Source organism: Pipistrellus kuhlii, unplaced genomic scaffold (genome assembly GCF_014108245.1).
Source record: "Pipistrellus kuhlii isolate mPipKuh1 unplaced genomic scaffold, mPipKuh1.p scaffold_m20_p_33, whole genome shotgun sequence".
Taxonomy (NCBI): Eukaryota; Metazoa; Chordata; class Mammalia; order Chiroptera; family Vespertilionidae; genus Pipistrellus; species Pipistrellus kuhlii.
This window is the reverse complement of record NW_023425533.1, coordinates 197671-220459: the sequence shown is the minus strand read 5'-3', so window position 1 is coordinate 220459 and position 22789 is coordinate 197671. Positions and strand designations below refer to the sequence as shown.

Here is a 22789-nt window from a genome sequence, read left to right as displayed (position 1 = left end):
GTGAGAGGGATGTCTGTCTGCCCTCTCACAGGATTGGGGTCTAAACAGGAAGTCGAACATACATCCTTCAAGGGTTCCCAGATTGGAGAGGGTGCAGGCTGGGCTGAGGGACACACACACACACACACACACTCGTGCATGAATTTCATGCACCGGGCCTCTAGTTGAAGTATAATTGACATGCACATATTTAATGTGTACAACTTGATGAATCTGGATAGCTATACACCTGTGAAACCATGAACACCTTCAAGACCATAGACATGTCCATCATTTCTCAAAGTTTCCTTTCAAGGTTTACTATTGTTTGTGTGTAGCTGTTAAAAACATTTACAGAGAGGAAAGGAGAGGGATAGAGAGTTAGAAACATCGATGAGAGAAACATCGATCAGCTGCCTCCTACACGCCTCCTACTGGGTATGTACTTGCAACCACAGTACATGCCCTTGACCAGAATCAAACCTGGGACCTTTCAGTCCAGAGGTCGACACTGTATCCACTGAGCCAAACTGGTTAGGCCCCGTTAAGGCTATTAAAAACATTTAATGTAAGATCTATCCTCTTAGAAATAATTTAAATATACAGAAAGACAAATACTGCATAGCCTCACTTATATGTGGAATATAAAGCAGGCAAACTCAGAAACAGAGAATATACTGTTGATAACTGGGACCTAGGGGAAGAGGGAAATGCAGTACAAATTTATTTTTAGTTATGCCAAATAGGGTTGCTATAAGGCAAGTTTCAGAAAACTTTTTCTATAACATTTGAGAGCATTTTGGTTGACTTAAACATTTTTATTTGTTCTCCAGTGCTCACCTCTGATATCTAGATACCCAGTTTTCTGTATGTATACTCTACTAAAAAGTCTCTTACAGAGCCATTGTTTCATTCTCCTTTTACACAGTAGGAAATGGAGATTCAAGTTAGTTTTCAACTTAGCCAAGATTGTACTAAGAATGTAAAAAAGACATATATGTGAATGTATATGCCTCTGAAAAAAATCTATGACAGGAAAAATAGTCTCTTCCTCCAATATATAGAAAAGAGATCAAATGTCTTGGGAAAGAGAAGTAACCAAAATAAACTATGAAGCCAAGTGGTTAACCTTAGTGTGATAAAGGATTGGAAGAACTTGTTGAGATAAAGGAATACCATCAATCTAGTTTACTTAACCAAAAAATTAAAGATGCCCATAAAATTGATAGGATTAATAAGAAAAAAGAACAGAATGCATGCAAAAGAAAGTGAAAGGTGCCATCAGTGTTGATCACATTATGGCAAAAACCTGAATTAATTTTTTCAAAGAAAGTTGGAAGAACTGTATGGAGGTTAAACAAATTCTTTGTTTCTTTATTGATTAAGGTAGTACATGTGTTCTTATCGTCCCATTGCCTCCTCATCCCCCCCCCCCACTCATGCCCTCACCCCCCTGTTGTCTGTGTCCATTGGTTAGGCTTATATGCATGCATACAAATCCTTTGGTTGATCTTTCCCCCTTACCCCCACCCTTTCCTACCTTCCCTCTGAGGTTTGATGGTCTGATCAATGTTTCTCTGTCTCTGGATCTGTTTTTGTTCCTCAGTTTATATTGTTCATTGTATTCCATAAATGAGTGAGATCATGTGATATTTATCTTTCTCTGACTGGCTTATCTTGCTTAGCATAATGCCCTCCAGCTCTTAGAATAATAAAAATTATGATAAGAGGAATGGTTGATGGCATATAAACCCTGTTCATCTTTCAAGATATCCAAGCAGGGCCTATGTGTGTGTGTGTGTGGGGGGGGGGGGGTGAGGGGGGATCATAAGGGAGTTAGTGTAAAGATTATTCTAAGGAAAAGAGTAAAGTCAAAAGTCAAAGTCTTAAAAGAGAAAGTTGACTATTCTGTAGAAGCAAATAATGAGGGACATAGGAAAGCTATAGACAAATAAAGAAATAATGTGCCTAGAGATGTGATTTTCAAACTTTAGCATGTATCAGGATCACCAGGCCTTAACGAACTTGTGAAAATGAAGATTCCTAAGTCCCTTTCTCACAGATACTAATCTAGAAGATCTATGTAGGGCTCATAAGACTTCATTTTAACATGAATACCCCCCCAACACACACACACTCCACAACACACTAAGGAGTTTCTAATGCACACCAAAGTTTGAGAACCAAACCATGCTATAGTCTTGGGAGAATAATAAAACTATGGCTAGTGAAAAATCTCCAAATACCTCTGTATACAATTCCTCCATTTTCAAAGTCCTGAGAAGGAGCTAAACACCTAGGTCAAGTGGCTGAGTCTAGGTCATGTGCTCATATCCTACCCTGTTTCCCTGAAAATAAGACAGTGTCTTATATTAATTTTCGCTCCCAAAGATGTGCTAGGTCTTATTTTCAGGGGATGTCTTATTTTTCCATGAAGAAGAATACAGTACACATTTATTGTTAAATGAAAATAAAGGAAATTTATGACCTGTATATGGTATGGTAGTACGGTAGTGTCAACACAAACCAGACAAACTGTGAATCCTACAGTATCAAGAATTTACTCATATTTTCAATGACAATCATGGCATCATCTTCTGGAACATCATCATAACAATCCAATTCCTGAATTTCCTGGTGAATTTCTTGTGACTCCATTTCTTTCAGAATCAGTGGACCAAATCTCTCATGTTTAGCAATAGCACTGTCTTTAAATGAGTACTTCTTGTCAAGGTAGCCTGCTCGCAGTGCATTTGCAATGCAACTGTCAGTGATTTTCTCCCATGAATTCTTCATCCAAGTCACAACTTCTTGCAGTTTAGATTTCACAAAGTTTCTGAGACAGAGCCTAGAGGGGGGGGCTTACTTTTGGGGGGATGCCTTATATTTCACTCAGAAGGAAACCTGTAAGTAGGTATTATTTTCAGAGGATGTCTTATTTTCGGGGAAACACGGTAGTTGTTGTCAGCAAGAAGTAGAAGTATTTGGCCCCACTAGGCCTCTCAGTGAGAGGCAGGGCACTTTCTTCAACCAAGATGGAGAAAGGTGGTTCAGCTGCTACCTAACCATAAAAATATTACTAAATATTTACCATAAGACATCAATCACATGGAATCTTGATCAAGTTGTTCAAGAGAGAAAAGTTACTAGATTGGGTTGCCTCATTGCTGAGCCATTTTGAGATCAGCAAATATTAATAAGTATTTTGAGATCATTAACCCAGCAATTGATATAAATTTTACTGTTAAAAACACTGACTCAGAGAAGTTAGTATGACTTGCTGAAGGTCACCTAACTAGAAAGTGGCAGAAAGTGGATTTGTTATTTTACAGACTGGGATTAAGAAGACTTTATTGAGGAAAGAGGATTTCAGCTGGACCTCAAAAGAAAGGGAAGATTGAAACTAGCAAGGAAGGAGATGGAATGGGAGCAAAGATAGTAGTCTAAGCTTGGAGCACCTTATGAGTAGAAGTAAAAGATATGTCTAATAGGTATGTGCATGGAAAAATCAATAGTCCAGTTTAGCTTATTGAAAGGCTTGTATAGAGTAATGTATAGAGGAAATAAAAGGCAGAGAGGAGCCAGATCTTAGAAGGCCTAAGATGAATGTTTTAGGAAGAATAATCTGGTCATATTATACCAAACTAGAGGCCTGGTGCACAAAATTCATGTCCCTCAGCCCAGCCTGCACCCTCTCCAATCTGGGACACCTCGAGGGATGTCCAACTGACTATTTAGGCAGGTGGGATTGGGCCTAAACCGGCAGTCAGACATCCCTCTCACAATCCAGGACTGCTGGCTCCCAACTGCTCACCTGCCTGCCTTCCTGATTGCCCTTAACTGCTTCTGCCTGCAAGCCTGATCACTCCCTAACCACTCCCCTGCCAGTCTGATTGATGTCTAACTGCTCCCCTGACAGCCTGTTTGCCCCAACTTCCTGCCTCTGCCAGCCTGGTCATCTCTAACTGCCCTCCCCTGCAGGCTTGAGTGCCCCCAACTGCCCTCTCTTGCAGGCCTGGTCCCCCCCAACTGCTCTCCCCTGCTGGCCATCTTGTGGCAGCCATCTTGTGTCCACATGGGGGCAGCCATTTTGTGTGTTGGAGTGATGGTCAATCTGCATATTGCTCTTTTATTGATAGGATAGAGGCATGGTGCACAGGTGGGGCTGGCTGGTTTGCCCTGAGGGTGTCCTGGATCAGGGTGGGGGTTCCCTTGGGGCATGGGCAGCCTGGACAAGGAGCCTGTGTTTGTTTTCAGGCCAGCCACACCCCCAGCGACCCAAGTGGAGGCCCTGGTATCTGGGATTTATTTATCTTTTATAATTGAAACTTTGTAGCCTTGAGCAGAGGCCAGAGCAGGTGGAAAGCTTAGTTTCATCCATCGCATGGGGCAACCCAAGCCTCCTGCTCTCTCCAGTTCTGAGGCTGCCACCATATTTGTTGGGTTAATTTGAATACTTGCTCCTGATTGGCTGGTGGACATGGCTTGTGGGCATAGTGGGGGTATGGTCAATTTGCATGTTTCTCTTTTATTAGATAGGAAATATATATATATATATATGCATGCCTGTGCTCAAAATGTTATTACAGATGCAAATGTGGGAGTAAAAAAATTGATATTGAGGACTATGTGTATCTTCCCCCTCCATCAGAAGAGAGTTTTAGTGTGTTTGGAGGAGAGGGGAAGAAGTGGTTTAAGTAGGAGCAAAAGGGATTAAGTTAGATCTCTTAATTTTATTTTTAGAGAACAATACTTATTGATGCTATGATAGACATTCGTATTCAACAAATATTTTCTGAGCATGTCCTATCTAACAAGCATTGCCCTAGGGCCTGGGGATATGATGGTGAATCTAGACAATCCCAATCCTTGACTTTATAATGCAATATAGTTTGCTGGAAGAAGACAGGTGTCAATCAAAATAATAATATTTAAATACCTAATCATTAACAGATAAGTATTATGAAGAAAAAGCACAGCAGTCTACAGGAGTCTGCAAGAGAAGGCAGTCTTTACATTCTAGGGTTATTTAGAAATGTTACTCTGAGAAAGTGACATTTTAACTGGCCCATGTGGGATTGACTAAATAGTTCACTTGTGAAGAAGTAGAGTGAGACTGGCCTAGATGGAGGGAGGTTATTGTGAGGACCTTCAGGAGGTCCATGGTGAGTGAGGGGCAGTGCATTACAGGCACAGTTTCTCAGACATCAGTGGATCTACCTGACAGAGAGATGGAATATGGGCTAAATAACCCCAGGAGCTCATAACAGGAAAGAATAAACCACAAAGTTGGAGGTATCAGAAGGCTAGAGGAGACAACAAAAAGAAGCTGGGTACAACTGGAATATTTCATTCTACCTCAGCAACATTTCCTGAAACTTCTAGCAATGCTTTCTGTATGTCCCTCTTGTTAACTGGTAAGGATAAAGGATGGTGTGCCTTCTATGCCTGAGCTACAGATGTGAATCTTTCTTTTTGGATTGCCATGAGAATTTCATGAGCAGTAGTCAGCTAGAGGACTTAGTAATGTGTTGTGTAATGTATTTCCTAGTAATATATTTCCCTGCGCTGTTTGAAACAGGAGAATATATGTGCTATCCTTTTGTTAAAACTAGAGGGTTTAGCTGTAAGGTAAATGAGGTAGGTCAAAGGGTAATTACGGGAAATGGGACTGTGGAACCCAGCTGCAGAGGAGCCAATGGGAGAGCAATATTTGACTGTCCATTGTCTCTGTGCCTACTGAGCGGAGGGGAGGAGGACAAGGGAGACCTGGGTTGGCCACTGAACACCAAAGAAAACCGAGCTTCACAGGGTGCGCTCTGGACCTGCGAGGGCCAGAGGCAGCCAGATTCCCAGCACAAGAAAGGGGCTAGAGGAGGAGGCGGCACGGGCCCCTCCCCCTCCCCTCTCAGGCGCCGGCTCCAGACGCTGCGCGGCAGTAACGGCGGGCGGTGCGAGCAGCTGCTGTCAGGCTACGGAGGTCCAAGCTGCACTTGCTGCCCCACTGAGGACCTGGAGGCCGTAGGAGCTGTGATAGTGTTGCTGAGGAGCAGGGCGGCCGGCTCCCAGAGCTGACTTCCTGGTGCCCGTGGCTCTCTGCTATCTCTGTCCCATTGTGTCGGGTAAGGTGATTGTGCGTGGGCAGGGAGCAAGGCCAATAGCCGGGACCCCAGAGGCCCGGAGGTTGGGTGTTTGGAGAAAGATGGATAAAGGGAGGTCTTGGTGATTTCCGAGGGCACTCGCACCTTTTTGGAAAGGGACTTCGGCAGTGCAGGGATCGCAGTTGGGGGATAGGTGACTGTTGGGGGAGGTGGTCTTTGCTGAGTAATCCAAGCGGCTGCCAGAGCCAGGCAGGGAGGGGTAGGACTCCTTGGGGAACGGGTGTGGCTCAGTGCGCATGCACCACGGTCTCTGGTTCTAAGAGCTGGGGGTGAGATGAGAGGACCTGGGTCCGAGGTAGCTGAAATTATGCATGGCATCTCCATTTTTAGATCCCCAATGCTAGCAATGCCCCGTCCTAGAGATGACAACATTCCAGGTCTCCTAAAGAAGCTTCTCCTGGTACCTTGATCACTTACCCAAACCTTACCTATTTGTCTCTAAACTAGTCTACTTAGGAAGTGGCCTGGAGACAGTGCCAAATTGCTATCTAGTGTGCCTTCAGGCTCATAGCCACGGAGCTGTCATCCTGAGGAATAAAAGGTTAGAGGTGAAATTCCACATTGGTTCCTTCTAGATGCTTATAAGATCTAAACATGGACATAAATGTGAGAATAGCATTTCAGCGGCATGGCGACTGTGACTCTTGGACTCAGAGCCTGGATGTAGCTGATAACTTGTTAGCTCTACAAAATGAATCCAGTGTACACGTCAGAGGGTTTACCTGCTAGGAACCCCACCACCACCACTAAGCATCAGGTTGAATTGGAAATAACCTACACCATTTGAGGTGGAGGAACTCAAATATTTTGTCATTTCTTACTTGTATTGATTTTCACATAGATTAAAGAAAGCATCTCCCGGTTCTTCAGTGCAGTATTAACAAATATTGTGCCAGGAATCAACAGTGAGTTGAGTAGCCTCAACCAGTATATCACCACAAGATGGGCTTTCCCTACAGCCCCAACTATGACTCCTCTCCTGTGTAGATTGCAGCCAGTTCCTCTCTCACCCACTGCTTAGCTCTCCCCTGCTGCTCTTCCCCTACCTCCCAACCATGCAGTACAATCCCTCTCAAGACTTGCTTCCAATCTGCATTATGGATTTGAGCATAATTAGCAACTGAATTGACTTGCCAATTTGCATTTCTATCACTCTTCTCTCCATCATCACACTAAAATCTACTATTTTCAAAGCTTCAACATCTTTCTCATGATTGTACTCCCTCCTCCCTCATCTCCATTCCCACTCCCAACTAAATCCAATCAGTGGGTGCCAGCACAGCATATTCAGAAGGTTCCAAGTATGTTGAAAAGCAAAGAAAGCTGTCAAGTATCTGTTATATGAATTCCTAATTGACCTTACTAAGTCTTAGACTCTAATATGTATACCCTGATTGAAAAAAAAAGTGAATAAGTTATCCTTAGAGAATGCTTGTTAATCTATTTGGGGCCTTGGGATAGGAAAGGAGAATTGCATTTCTAGGATAGTTGCTCTGTTAAAGCCAGATATTTCTCTGAATAGGATAAAAATCAGAATAAACATTTTAGTCCAAATTCTAACCTGATATGGGATCCATAAGCCATGTATAAGGGATTTGACTTACCTATTAAATGTACTTAGAGTTACCAAAGGGTTCTCTTGCATACATTGTTATCTTTTTTCAGGGTTTGTTTTAAATTTGGCATATTCTGGGGGAGCAAATCAATTTTTTCCTCCCCAGAATATGCCAAATTTAAATCAAACCTTGAAAAAAGATAACAATCTAATAAAGAAGATCACATTCATTTTCAGTGTGATGATGATGATAGTGGGGAGGCCAGCAACCACTGAAAACATGAAGATAATTATTCTCCTCTTGTTTTTTATGGGAATGGAGATATCTGTAGGCTTATTTTTAAAATGTGAGGGGAGGGGTGGGGAGGGAAACTTGAGTATTTCAATCAACTTTCAACAGGGGGAATTCCGGTTAAATTCCATTTAGAAAGTGACCCCTATAAGACCATAACTTCTGCTCTTTAGTCACCTTATAAATAATAGTATTTGGTGTTATTTCTTACGGAATTGTGACTCTATAGTACCTTGGCATAAAGTTAGAGGCATTAATTTTTGGCACCTACTTAAAGTTAATTAATGAACAAATATTTATTGATTAGCCATATGGGGACCCTGGTGCTGCATGTTCAAGTGTCTTCAAAGACATACAAACAAGGGTCTTACTATCTGGGAATTTAAAATTTGGTTGTGTCAGAAAGACATACTTGTAAAAACGGTTTTGGTAACAAAATAAGGTGGTACAATGCTACTGTTTCAACTGTAAAACATGAGATCTGAAGCTTATATGTTAATTTGTAAACTCCTCGAGGGTAAGACCTCACCTAAACATGTATGCATGTCCAACAGTGAGTGCTCAAGTGACTAAGCTTTGCAAAGTAGATGAGGTAAGGAGAAACCAGAGGCAAGAGAGAGAGAACAGCAGGGAAGCTTTCATAATAGACTAGATACAAGAAGATGTGGGCCAAATGAGGATGATAGCAGAGGATCAGAAAAGAATATTTCAATTAAAAATCAGCAGGATTTAGTGACTGAAGGCAAGAAGACAAGCCTTAACTGAACAGTATTAATCTCTACTTCCAGCAAACAAACAAGAGTTGGAGACAGCAGAGGTACATAGAGGGTCACCTTAGTAGGGAAACAGCACCCATAGGCACTCAAATGCTTTCTCAAGCAGCAGTAGCAGGATTGGACCAGAAGACCCTTAAGGTCCCTCCACACTGAGATTCTGTGGTATATGCAGATGCTCAAAATTATTAGGAAACAAGACATTCTCAAATATGGAAGACAAAGAAAAGGAAGAATTGCTATATTCCTACTGGCAGGCCCTTTTGAGAAGGGTTAATACTGAGTCATAAGGCTCCCAGTAGTGAGTGAAAGGAAGTGGAGGAGCGAGAGGAACAAACACTTCAAACCAAAAATTTCAATAAATGCATACATATCTTTGCAGGCTTCATAAGTTATTCATCCTAACCACACATATACACTGAATCCTTATGAGTTAAGTAGGACAGGTATTATCAGTTCTGTTTTTATAAAGGACAATATTAAAACACAGCAAGATTAAGTGACCTGTCCAATTTTATAAAATAAATTAATGAGAAAGCAGTGATGAAGACTCTTATCTCCCGATTGCTGCCAGCCCAGTGCACTTGACACTGAACCACATTGTTTTTCCTCCCTATGTACCTAGAAGTTATGTGTGCACATGACCAAATATGGAATGCACAAGCAACTGTAGCATTATCTCAGATAGTTATTAATACTTCATCATTATTCCTGGAGCTGAGTATTTGGTTTCCATATGCACTCAGTCCTTCATTTGCTATATCCACAGTCAGGAAAGTAGAGTTAGTAAGTCATTGAATGATATGAACATCTGTTTGCTAGATACTTAAAGAAGCCCTTAATACTACCAGTATTGTGCTCAAGTTTTCTCTTCCTTCTGTTACTATTGTATTTTAAGTGAGAGTTCAAGAGTTCTGTTCTGAAAGTTATCCCACAGACAAGTATTAAAAATAAAGAGGTGTACTAACACTTGTTTCATCATCCTTTAAAGAAATGTTTGTTACTTGAGCTAGTGCCAAAGATAGCAGTCTGAGGACAAAAAAAATAAAGAATTGTGGTAAACTTGAGAATTCTTTAGAATATTAATAAATATAGACCAAGAAGAAGGACAAAGCCTATCAATTTAAAAGACATTATTTAAATCCATAATTACTAATTTATATTTCTAATAAATCTCTTATAATATTCTTTATTTATATTTGAAGAAAATAACATGATGAACAAAATAGGTCCAGAGACTTGGAAGCATGGAACAGATTTACAGATCTTAGAAGGAAGGGAGGGCAGGAAGAGAACTTATATGCATATATGCGTAGCCCATGGACACAGATAATAGTGCAGTGAAGGCCTGGAGTGTGGGAGGAAGCTGGGTGGCGGGGAGTAAAGGGGCAGGGGGGATGGAGGACATCTATAATACTCTCAACAATAAAAATAAATTTTAAAAATTACATGAGATTATTTAAGCAAGAGAGATTGTTTTTTTAACGTTTCTTTATTCCTCACTATGAAAGAATACTCAACAAATTTCTAAGGACTGTTTTTCTTTTTTAGATGAGTATACTTTTAAATATATATATTATTGATTTCAGAGAGGAAGAGAAAGGGGGAGAGAGAGAGAGAGAGAGAGAGAGAGAGAGAGAGAGAGAGAGAGAGAGAGAGAGAGAAACATTAATGGTAAGAGAGAATCATTGATTGGCTACCTCCTGTATGCTCCACACTGGTGGTCAAGCCCACAACCTGAGCATGTGCCCTGACCAGGAATTGAACTATGACCTCCTGGTCATTGCTCAACCACTAAACCAAGCTGGCTGGGTGACCAGTATTCTTTTTTTTTTTTTTTTTTTTACTTTTTTTTTATTGTTGACATTACAGATGTCCCCCATTCCCCCCCCCTTTGCCCACCTCCACCCACCCCCCACCCCTTCCTCTGTGACCATCCCATGCTGTTTAGACCAGTATTCTTGTGATGATTAAGTATGATTCTTGCCATAATTAACTAAGATGTTAAATGAAGTTGTGTTTGAATTTAATAAAGCCGGTTAAGTACTAAAACTTGTGTTCAAGACAGATGATCAAAATTAATGAGTAAAATAATTAGCCAATAGAACATATTATAAATAGGGTATCCTCAAACATAAACTTTTCTTCTCTGATCTTGTTAAATCAAATGCAGAGACAAACTCAAGGAAGATTGCTGAGTGTGCTAGAAAATTCTTGGAGATGGGAACATTGATAGGTGTAAAGGGAAGGAGTTTCATCTCTGACATAGAATCTCAGCATATCTTAGCTTTCTCTGTGCTTTCCCTTTCCCAAATATCTTCTACTGTGAATATCACTTACTTTCTTTGATATACTTTGAATGGAGAGTTCAATAGAAATACAATATAAAAGTTTAAAAATTACATAAAGTACACTCAAATTAGGACAAGTTTAAGTTCTTGCAATAAAATTATTTGTCCATATTAAACATTTATAGCATTTTACACTCAAGTATATTTATGAAAAGCATTCTCTCTAGGTAGCTTGAGGTTGGTCTGTTGTTTTCACGACTTGAGTATAGTACATATTTTTTATTATAGATTAAAAAATATAATGTTTCCCAATTTGTTTTTTAGAATCCTAGAACAGAAAACAAACAAACAAACAACAACAACAACAACAAAAAACACCAAGAAAAAGACAAGATTGTGACAAAGACCCAACTGGGTAGGTTTATATTTTATACTCAACTGTATAGATATATATTTTATATGTTTTTCATTGGATTTCCTAAAAATGACTTTAGAAAAATATATGATTAATACACATGATTAATACAATATAATTTTAAGGACTACTAAGGGTTATTAAAATTACATTTCAAATGTATTTGACTCCAGAAACACTTTTGCATGTGCTGTTTGATTAGTGATTACTTTTCATCTCTTTGGGTCTCATGCATAAATAACACTCAACATCATCATTGTTGAGTTTCCACAATGGAGCTGATATGAAACAGCCTAACAGAATCTAGTACAAGGTAGTATTTGATCTTTTATCTTTTTTTTTACATACATTTTATTGATTTTTTTTTTTTTTTACAGAGAAGAAGGGACAAGGATAGAGAGTCAGAAACATCCATGAGAGAGAAGCATCAATCAGCTGCCTCCTGCACACCCCCTACTGGGGATGTGCCTGCAACCAAGGTACCCTTGACTGGAATTGAACCTGGGACCCTTCAGTCCCCAGGCCAATGCTCTATCCACTGAGCCAAACCGGCTAGGGCTGATCTTTTTCTTTTAAGATGCAGTCTAGGTATTTCATGTATAGACATGTTATGGAGGTAACAAAAGAATTCAGTATAATTATTAATACTTTAGAGGTTACAATATGTTTCTTTAGTGCTAGTATGGAATTAGAACCTACTAGTAAACTAAAAATTAATAAGCTATTCTAGATATTATTCCTGAGTGACAGCTATTATATTGGTACCAGTCAACTGTCACCAACTTAATTGCTACTCTTCCATGAAGAAAATATTATGGATGATCCTTTACTTGTGAGGGCATCCATATTAATGCAAGTATAATGAGGCAAATGCCAGAAGAAACTTTACCTTTTTCTCTCTTCCAAGTTTGGTCTAATTCTAACCTAAACCTCTACTGACAGAATTCTAACTTATGCAGCCTTCTCTCCTCAGTACATCATGAACAGACTTCAAACTCCAATTTAATTTTATACTATTTGCCTGTTTAGAACTGTCAAAATCTGAAGCTAATATGGTTACACATTTTAATGGCATTCCTGCTCTAGGTTTTCTCATCTAAGAGAGAACAGGGTCAGAACTGAACCAAATTGTAGCACCATTTGCTAGTCCACTTACCCATGGCATTCATCCATTCCTGGCAGAGTCAATAGACCTCAGACCATCAAGACCTATTTTCTTCCTCATGCAAAAAGAGTTTTATTCCTTCTGCTAAACTATATCAGTTAATGAGCATGAATTAGAAGGCTCCACAATTCAGAGAAATGTATTATGAAGTTGATTTCCATTTCAAGTTTAACTGTCTTCCCTCTTATTTTTTATTTTCTTTTCAGATTATCTTGGTTAGAAACTTCCCCATTTGGTGCTGCAACAATGAGTGGTAAATCCCTGCTCTTAAAGGTCATTCTCTTGGGTGATGGTGGAGTTGGGAAAAGCTCGCTTATGAACCGTTATGTAACGAATAAATTCGACTCCCAGGCTTTTCACACCATAGGGGTAGAGTTCTTAAATCGAGATCTGGAGGTAGATGGACGTTTTGTAACTCTCCAGATCTGGGACACTGCAGGGCAGGAACGTTTCAAGAGCCTTAGAACACCCTTCTACAGGGGAGCAGACTGCTGCCTCTTGACCTTCAGTGTGGACGACCGACAGAGCTTTGAGAACCTTGGTAACTGGCAGAAAGAATTCATCTACTATGCAGATGTGAAAGACCCTGAGCACTTCCCCTTTGTAGTTCTGGGTAACAAGGTAGACAAAGAGGATAGGCAAGTGACTACTGAGGAGGCACAAGCCTGGTGCATAGAGAATGGAGAATACCCTTATCTAGAGACAAGTGCCAAAGATGATACTAATGTGACAGTGGCCTTTGAAGAAGCTGTCAGGCAGGTGTTGGCTGTAGAGGAACAGTTGGAGCATTGCATGCTAGGTCACACAATTGACTTGAATGGTGGTTCCAAAGCAGGATCTTCATGTTGTTAAAAGTAAGAAGCCTTTTAAAGGTGTACCCCAAATTGGTCAGTCGATAGTGTAAGAATAACTGTGCCCCTCTAAAACTGTACACACACACACAAAAAGAAAGGGTAAGAGATAAGGTTGTAATTGTTAATTAGAGCCTTTCACACTGAAGTTGTAGAGCAACTTTTTAAAAGTGCTTTATCAAGTCAAGTGTATTTTGCGTGATTTCTGCTATTTCCTTCTTGTGTGCATCAGGACATTTCAGAAAACTTTAGTCCTGAGAGACTTAAGTATTTTTTTTTTCAAATCATAGTTTAAACTTAGAACCCAGCTGCATGAAGGAATTAAAGAGCTCTAGCTATCCCTTGCAGGCGTCTTCAAACTACGGCCCGTGAGCCACATGCGGCCCGCAGAGGAGTCTGATCCGGCCCGCCAGGTTTTTTGGGCAGTGAGCGCAGCCGAGGTGTTACAGTAGGAATTAGTAGTTCATATAGTCCGGCCCTCCAGCTCTCTGAGGGACCGTGATCTGGCCCCCACTTTTAAAAGTTTGAGGACCCCTGCCAGTGTCCATTAATCAGCTAACAAATATCACCACCAACTTTTGCCAAGCAGTTTCGACGTGTCTGCCAAAAGAGGGAAATAATACTCTGAACTTTATTACAGTAAAATAGTAATTTAAACAAGGATTTCCTAAGCTTGAATTTTAAAGACATTGCAATTACTAGGAATACAAAAGTATAATGATGTATACTGCCTTGTTTAAACCTTTATGTATGCTTTGCTGCCATTTGAGCTTTTCAAAATATACCATCTCAATAAGAGATACACTGATGACACTGGAAATTGATTATACTCCTTGTGTTTGAAGTAACAGGGTAATAGAGAATGTGTTATGCTTAAATATGCCAACCACTCTTGCAAATAAATGGTTGGTCTGCTTTTACTTCATAAGTCTACTTTTGCTGCCTAGGCATGTTTCTTCTCTGCCAACCTCTGATCACTTTAGCGATGCTGCTTGGTATATGGCTTTGGATGCAGTGCTCTCTGCTCATAATTTTGATGGTCATTTGGTCCATCATGCTGTGCTCTCAGAGAAGCCTTCAGAAAAGAGTGGGGGATAATGGGCTTTTCTCACAAGGTTCCTTAACTCCAATATTTATTGTATAAGAAGAAACAGGGTGTGTGTGTGTGTGTGTTGTTGTTGTTGTTTTTTGTGTGTGTGTTTGTTTGTTTTTGCTGTTTGTTTTGTTTTGTTTGTATGTTGTACTGTATATTCAGCTAGCCAAACTAGGATATTAAAAGTGACAAGAGAGCAGACTTTAACTCAGAATTAGAATTAATTTCTCATAATTAGAATTGTCCAACATTGGAATGGACTGCCTTAATAGCAAACTTTCTAGTAAAAATATTCAAGTAGATGCTTGATGACCATCTGTTAAAATACCATAAAAAAGGATTTCTGTACTGGCTGAATGTTTCTTTTCAGGTCCCTTCCAGCTCTAAGTACTATAAACCTATAAGCTACAAACTACATTTCAGTGCCATGTTATAATTAGATGTATCTTAAGACAATAGCTAACACTATGGAGAGGGACTTTTAAAAATGCTCAAACTATTCTGGGATCAAGCATTTAACAGTAACTACATAGCTCTATCTTTTGCTTTTGTAGTATGGCAGGAAAATTTCTTGAAATCTGAGTAATCATTGTGTGCCCAGATATAAATGTCCTGAAGATAAGATATTAAAATACAACATTGGTTGTCAAAATTTGATTACTATGACTGTCAGCTATTTACCGGTATATGCATTCTGGTTCTTGTTGGTTGACTTGTTTGTCTGGCATAGCTTTTTATCTGCACTTTTTAAACACCTATGATAAAAATAGTGACCCGAGTTAGTGATGAACAATTATAAATGACCCCCAAAAGGGACCTGGGCCAAGGAGGGGGTGGGAGCTTTCACAAGAATATAGCTTAGAACTTTCAATTGTAGTCACATATGGAATCGGCCTTACACATAAGACCTTATGTGCTTTAAGAGCTCTGGGACTTTTTGGCCACCTAGACAAATTGAAGATGGCATTTCAACCCAGTTATACTCAATATTTCCAATTTAAATATAGTCCTGACCCTATTGGCAAACTAACTTTTATGCCAGAGTCAAAGACAGAACTGGGACCCTATAGGTCATAAGAATTGGTCCCTATACTGACTATGCCTATAGGAGGCCACACTGGTTTCCAAATTCTATGATAATTTTGCTACAATCATGTTAAGGTGAAAATCTGTACATCAGAGCTGTTAAATGCTAACTGTTTTAAAGTGCATGAGACCTGGGGCCTTCTCTTTCTACTTGCACTCTGCTTAAAATAGTTTCTATTTGTAGATCTCAGGCCTTCATAAAGACCTTCATTCACTCACAAAAGTACTTGTCTCTATCAGAATGGAATGTGGTCATTTAAGTAAAAAAAAATTGCGTGGATATCCCATTCATAGGTCTCCTGTCCATTCAACACAAGTGTTGATTTTATTGGCAGGTTAGCTAAAGCCCCTTTCCTCTTAGCCATGCCAACTTTTTTTCTGCCAAATCACTACACAATATGTTTTAAAAACATTTAACATAAAGTGACAAAAAACAGTGGCATTTTAGTGAGCAATACTCAGTGAGGTGTTGATGTATAATTTGAATAAGATTTAAAAACACCAAAAGCTGAGATCTGAGAGTCCTGGGTACTGTGCATATAGGCTTAGAAATTGTGTACCTGAATGTGCAGTGCAGTATTTTCAGCAGTTTTTTTTTTTCATGAACACCAAATTTTTGAATAACCTATTTCTAATTGAAACTATACTGTTTTTCAATGGTTCATTAGAATGTCATACAGAATATTTATTTTGTATTTTCATGTATTAGACTAATATCAGGGGGTCTCAGATTCCATATGTCTTCAGTGGATTGATAAATTTCAGGTTAATTTGTGCCTGCCTCAGCCATCTCTACTTTATCCTGAGGTATTCCACAATTCTCTTGTTGCAGGTGCTGCTAAAAACTCAAAATTGTGTATCAGATCTTTTGTTTCAACTGTAAAAAGTCATCTGTGTTATAAAGTAAATAAAAAGTGCTTTTTTAATAACCTGTATACAATGCTTGTGCTTCTTTCCTTTTTCTCTTTTTGAGTGACTGGTGGGTGTGACAGACAGTACTTATTAATCAAGTCACTCTTTCAGGCTGCATTGCATGTGGCCTGTGGATCATTTTTTCACATGGTACTCCGAGCAGCTACTACCTAGAAATCATACAGATACTCTTCTATTGATTGGAAAATAAACTAAAAAATATTAAGGTGGGGAAGTTCCTTTTATTTTATGCTACTTTTTAATGTATGAAGAGTGTTGGGACTGGAAATTGTATCTTGACTCTCCTCTTATGTCTTCATTATAATTTAAACCAAATGCTAAAGTACCACAGAATATACATATTCCTTTTATTTTCTTGACTGGTATGCTGTCCAGATTTTAGGAAACATGAAAATACAGGTGAAATAAATCAGAAAAACAGAATAATTTTGTTAACTATTCTGTTCTCTTGTTTCCATATATTGGAATTTAAAGATTAGCATCAACTGGTTTGAATGTATATGGTGGCAACTTTAAAATTATGCACTCAAGTACCTCCACAGCACATAATTTCATTTTAGTTATTCCATCTCTCTCAGCTTTAGCCATCTTTTCTCCTCATTCTACTTTTGCCTGTGGGAGCAGATTTTTTTTTCTTTTTTTGCCACCTGTAGTGTATCTCTGAGAATAATCATTTTACAGATTATCAGACTCTGCTTCAAATAAAGCACCTAAAATCTTTTTTATTAGGTTACTAGAGGCCTGGTGGATGAAAATTAATGTACTGGAGGGGGTGTCCCTCAACCAGGCCTGCCCCCTCTCACAGTCCAGGAGCCCTCAGGGGCGTAAGATAACCTGGCAATAAGGGAAAGATGATGCCCCCATCACACCTTTGCTGCTGCCACTGCAAGCAGCACAAACCTTGGCCAGCCCTGGTTACCTGAGCCTTGGGCGGCCCTGGGCGGCTGAGCAGCCACTATCTGAGGCTTGTCTGTGCTTTGGACCAGCCCTGGAAAGTTGGGGGCCTGAGGGCAGGTCCAGCCCTAACTGCTCCCTTCCTCCCCAACCTCCCTGCAGTCTGAGCTGAAAGCACTGTGGGACTCTGGTGGGGCTGAGGGAACTGGGCTCCACTGTGAAAGAAAAGAGCCACATGCTAACTTGACAAGCTCAGGGAAGGCCTGTGTGGCAGTCTTGCAAACCCAGAGACCTAAGATAACCACAAAAGATGGTTTGAAAATTAAATATTTAACAGGTTATAGTAGGTAGTCATGTCCCAGATATTTCACCTAACAAAGATCAACTTTGATCTTTTACTGAGCCTGTCTGCCTTCTAGAACCTGAGATAACATATTGTGAGATGTCTAGGTAACTCCTTTTTACTCCAGACCCCTCAGGGCACAACAAATGGCCTTGAGACACTCCCTCATTGTTATTGTTATCAAGTTAATTGTCAACTGTTAATTACATTACAGTATCCTGTATCCATCTCCGTAAAAGAAGCTCATGTCCATCATTTAACCTTTTACCCTATCCCAGAGGTTTCTCTTCCCCCCCACCTTCGCTTTGTCCCACCTCCCTAATCTATCACCAATGAATTTCATGTAACTAACCTACGTCCCTTTCCTTTGATTGCAATGTATAAATATAGAAATGTAACCTGCCATTCTCTGGAGCATTATCTCAATCCATTGAGGTTCTGCTTCCCAGCATATGTCGACAGTAAGGCTCAAATAAACTCACAAAAAAATTCTTTACAGGTTTCAATGGTTTTTTTCGTTAGCACCACCAACTTTGTGATGGTGTGAGGGTCAATTAGCATTTTCCCTCTTTATTAGTTAGGATAATGATGCAACTTTTAATCTATAGAAGATATATAGTTTTAAGCCTCTTAAAAAAGGATTTGCTCATTCCAAACTGATATTTTAAAATCAGAAAACTAGCTTTCTATCTTTGCTATTTTTCTGCCTGATTGATAGCCCAGTGGGAAATCTGCTCTTGGTGTCTTAAGAAATAGAATAGATCCTCATTTTTTAAGAAATAGTTTGCCTATGATCCTTCCAGAAACTGGAGGGTGTGGAATAAGTGGTTTTCCTTCAACTCTGTAATGTAAATTTTAAAACACTGGAAATTTGAGGCATCAATTTTAGAAATTTCAGTATAGGAGTTGGTATGGGCATCTCTACTTCCATTTTAACAACCTGCAGTAGTCTTAACTGCAACAGTTTTTTTTTACTCCAGTGATCCAGGTAATAATTTCAATTTTTTCTCTTTTTGCTAAAGAGATGTAGGATTTATTACAGCAGAGTGCTTCTCTTAATCTTGATTATAGGGCAGGTAAACTGTGATATACCTTTTGGTAAAATGTTAACATATATGCATGAGTTTTTCCAGATTGGTCTCTTTCTTCCTTTTGCCTTTATTGAGGTATAATTGACAAATAATACTGAATTTATTTAAGGTGTTCAACTTGATGATTTGATATATGTAAATACTGTGAAATAATTACCACAATCAAGCTAATTAACATAGGCATCACCTCACAGTTACCTTTTATCTGTCTTTAATTTCCTATATTTACCATCACAAATAAAGCCCTCATTCTTTATTTCTTTCTCTTAAAAAAATGGATAATAATAGAAACTATGCATATTTAAATAAAGGGTATTAAATATCCCCTTATTGATATATTTATAAAAAACTGTTAAGAAAGGATCTGCCTTTTATTTTGCTAGAGGAGGTGATAATGCTTGTATGAGGTTTTGTTTTGTTTTCGAGGGGAGAGAGGTTACTTAGCGTTTTGCCAGTGAGAATAAGTGTCTTCACAGCTTAAGATGTGAAAGAATTGTCACCTTTAGTCATATTAAAACTACTGCAGTGATCTGTGTGTCTTTGCAAATTTCTTTGTCTTCTCCAAAGCAACATGGAGTATTTGGGTTCAGCCATATTGTAATGCCCAAATGTCATAAACCCAAAAGACTACCAGGGAGCCAAATCCGATGCAATTGCAGAAAGCTTGTATTTATTTCGTACTAGTCCGAGCTCAGTCCCACTTACACTGGCAAGGGCATGGTGGGAGAGAGAAAGAACTTAGCATATAATGGGTTTTATAGGGGGGTGGTGCTACTACCTTGGCTGACCTGATTGGTTGGGTTAGGGCTAGGGTCCAGTTACTGGGAGCTGGCCCCGCCCCGCCCTGCCCTCTCATCCCCCCCGACCCCTCCTACCCTCTCACCCCACCCTGCCCTCTCAATATTTAAGTGCCTTTTTAAATGGTGGGTTTTGAGAGTGCAAGTATATATATTTTTTTAGCCAGCTGTCAATATCTTTTATGCTCTATGAATTATGGGTAAATTCATAAGTCTCTCTATAGCAATCCTGAATTTTAGCCAAACATGTCAAATTGCACTTTCTCTGCTTAAACTGATTAATAAAAATGAATTGAGAAATATTGCTTTAGTGAAATAAATAGCTCTGAATTCAACATTAGATATACTGATTAGAGAAAAATACAAATCATGTGGTGTATTTGAGAGGAAACAAGAGATCAGTTTATCTCTTCCCATTTCTCCTTCACTTTTCTTGGCTGCCTTAGAAACAACACATCCAAGGATGTGTTCCTTAACATGTTGCTCAATATAGAATCTGCTGATAGATGAAAAAGTGTTGGTGTAACATTTGAATCATCTATTTTTCTATTTGTTTCCAACAGAAAAACTGTGTCACCTGTAAATACTTTAAAACTTTGTGTTTGTTTTTTTCTGATTACAAAAGTTATAGACACACAGTAAAGAAAAATGAGGAACAAAAGAAACAGAAAAGCAAGATAAAGAAAATAAAAGTCATCTGTAACCCTGAGGCAGCCAAATTTTATATAACTTTTTAATGTGTATTTTTATATTTACATAACAAAATTTATATCACACTGACTCTAATCTTTCACTTGATAATATAGGACTTATCTGTCATCATATATTCTTCTAGGAATTATATTTAATGCTTGCATAATAGTCTATTGAAAAATTTACTATAATATATGTAATCAAAGAATTATTGCTAGACATTTGATTTCCAACGGTCTCCTTTTTATAAAATAAAACTGTGGTGAATATCCCTAATATTAATCTTAATTCACATCTCTGTTTATTTCAAATAAGTAAAATTTATGGGTCAAAGAATATGGGTTTTAATATATAATTGGCAAATTTCCCTCTAGAAAGTTGTCCCAAATTACATCAATACCAGTAGAATAAGAGGAGACCTATCAATCACTCATAAAATATTAGCTTACTTTTTAACCACATTTGCCCAATTGGATGGGTGAAAATATAGCTCACATTTTGATTTGCATTTCTTATACTCTGAGAGTGAATAGTTGTGCATATATTTATTAACCTTTTGTTTCCTGAGTTGAATAGCCCATTCTAGTACTTAGCTCATTTGTGATGGGAAACTTTTAGTTTCTTATTGAGTGCGACAAATTCTTTTTATATTATGGGTATTAACCTTTGATCTTATTCATATTGCTGGTTTTCTGCAATTTTATTCCATATCTCTTCCCTTTTAACTGTGCTTATGCTACTTAAAAAAAATACTAACAGCCTGTTTTTAAATCTTAGTTATTGTAAATTGTGCTGCTATGAACATAGGGGTGTATATATCTTTCTGATTTGTGTTCCTGATTTCTTAGGATATATTCCTGGAATACTGGGTCAAATGGGAGTTCAATTTTTAATTTTTTGAGGTAACTCCATACTGTTTATTACAGTGGCTGTATCAATCTGCATTCCCACCAGCAGTGCACAAGGATTCCTTTTTCTCCACATCCTCTCCAGCACTTGTCTTTTGTTGATTTCTTGATGACAGCCATTCTGACAGGTGTGCAATGGTACCTCATTGTCATTTTGATTTGCATATCTTGGATGATTAGTGACTTTGAGTATGTTTTCATATGTCTCTTGGCCTTATGTATGTCTTCTTTTGAAGTGTCTATTTATGTCTTTCCCCCCCCCCCTTTTTTTTTTATTGGTTTATCTTCCTTTTGTTAAGTTGAATGAATTCTGTAAAAATTTTGGAGATTAAAGCCTTATCAAGTGAGCAGATGAGTGGATTAAAAAACTGTGGTATATCTACACAATGGAATACTACGCTGCTATAAAAAGAAGGAGCTCTTACCATTTGCAACAGCATGGATCAACCTGGAGAGCATTATGTTAAGTGAAATAAGCCAGGCAGAGAAAGATAAATATCACATGATCTCACTCAAATGTGGAAAATAATGAACAACATAAACTGATGAACAAAAGTAGATCTAGAGGCAGAGAAACATCAATCAAAATGTCAAACCTCAGAGAAGATAGGAGATAGTGGGGGTAAGGAGGAGAGATGAACCAAAGGATTTATATGCATGCACATAAGCCTAATCAATGGACACAGACAACAGGGGTGTGGGGGCATGAATGGAAGGTGGGAGGTAATGAGGGGGGGGAATAAGGACACATATGTAATTCCTTAATCAATAAAGAAATTAAAAAAATAGATCCAAAGACAGAGAAGCATCGAACAGACTGTCCAACCTCAGAGGGAAGGCAGGAGAGGGGGAAGTGGTAAATGATCAACTGAAGGACTTGTATGCATTCATATAAGCATAACAATGGACACAGACAGTAGGGGGGTGAGGGCATGTGCTGGGGGGTGGTAACTTCTGGGGAGAGGTCAATGGGGGGAAAAGGAGACATACATATGTAATACTTTAAACAATAAAGAATTTAAAATTTTAAAAATAAATAAATAAATAATACTGACAGATTATTGAAAGGGGTGTGTTCTAATAAAATAGAAAACTAGGGTCAGGGAGAGAGAAATGCCTACTTGACCTTTTTTTTGTTCCTCACCACATCTGAGACTATATATATATATGTTTTACTTTGAGAAATTATGTCTAAGTGTGTCAGCATGATAAAAAAAATGATAGAAAGCAAAATATTTATTAATCCAGGTTCTTTTCCTGCATTATGTCAAATAAATGATTTGATTTGTGTTTATTGTTGTTATTTTTAATATTCAGAAATCTTGTACAAATACAACGATTGTAATAGTTCAGCTTTCCCACAAGAGGGCAATATAGACCAGTGAATGTTCTGCCATAGAGGAAACAAAGAGATTCCAGACCTTTAGAGCTGAAGAGGCACCTAAAAATCATCTATTTAGTCTATCTCC

General features: G+C 38.7%; 1 protein-coding gene across 1 annotated transcript; it reads left to right on the top strand.

The window, feature by feature from the left end:
* The first annotated feature begins 5769 nt into the window (after positions 1–5769).
* RAB9B (RAB9B, member RAS oncogene family) lies at positions 5770–13570 on the top strand. The gene is made up of 3 exons (XM_036460776.2): positions 5770–6101; positions 11376–11466; positions 12838–13570. Exon 3 carries the CDS (start codon positions 12878–12880, stop codon positions 13481–13483), a length of 606 nt encoding a protein of 201 aa, XP_036316669.1. The 5' UTR covers positions 5770–6101; positions 11376–11466; positions 12838–12877; the 3' UTR covers positions 13484–13570.
* Positions 13571–22789: the final 9219 nt, after the last annotated feature.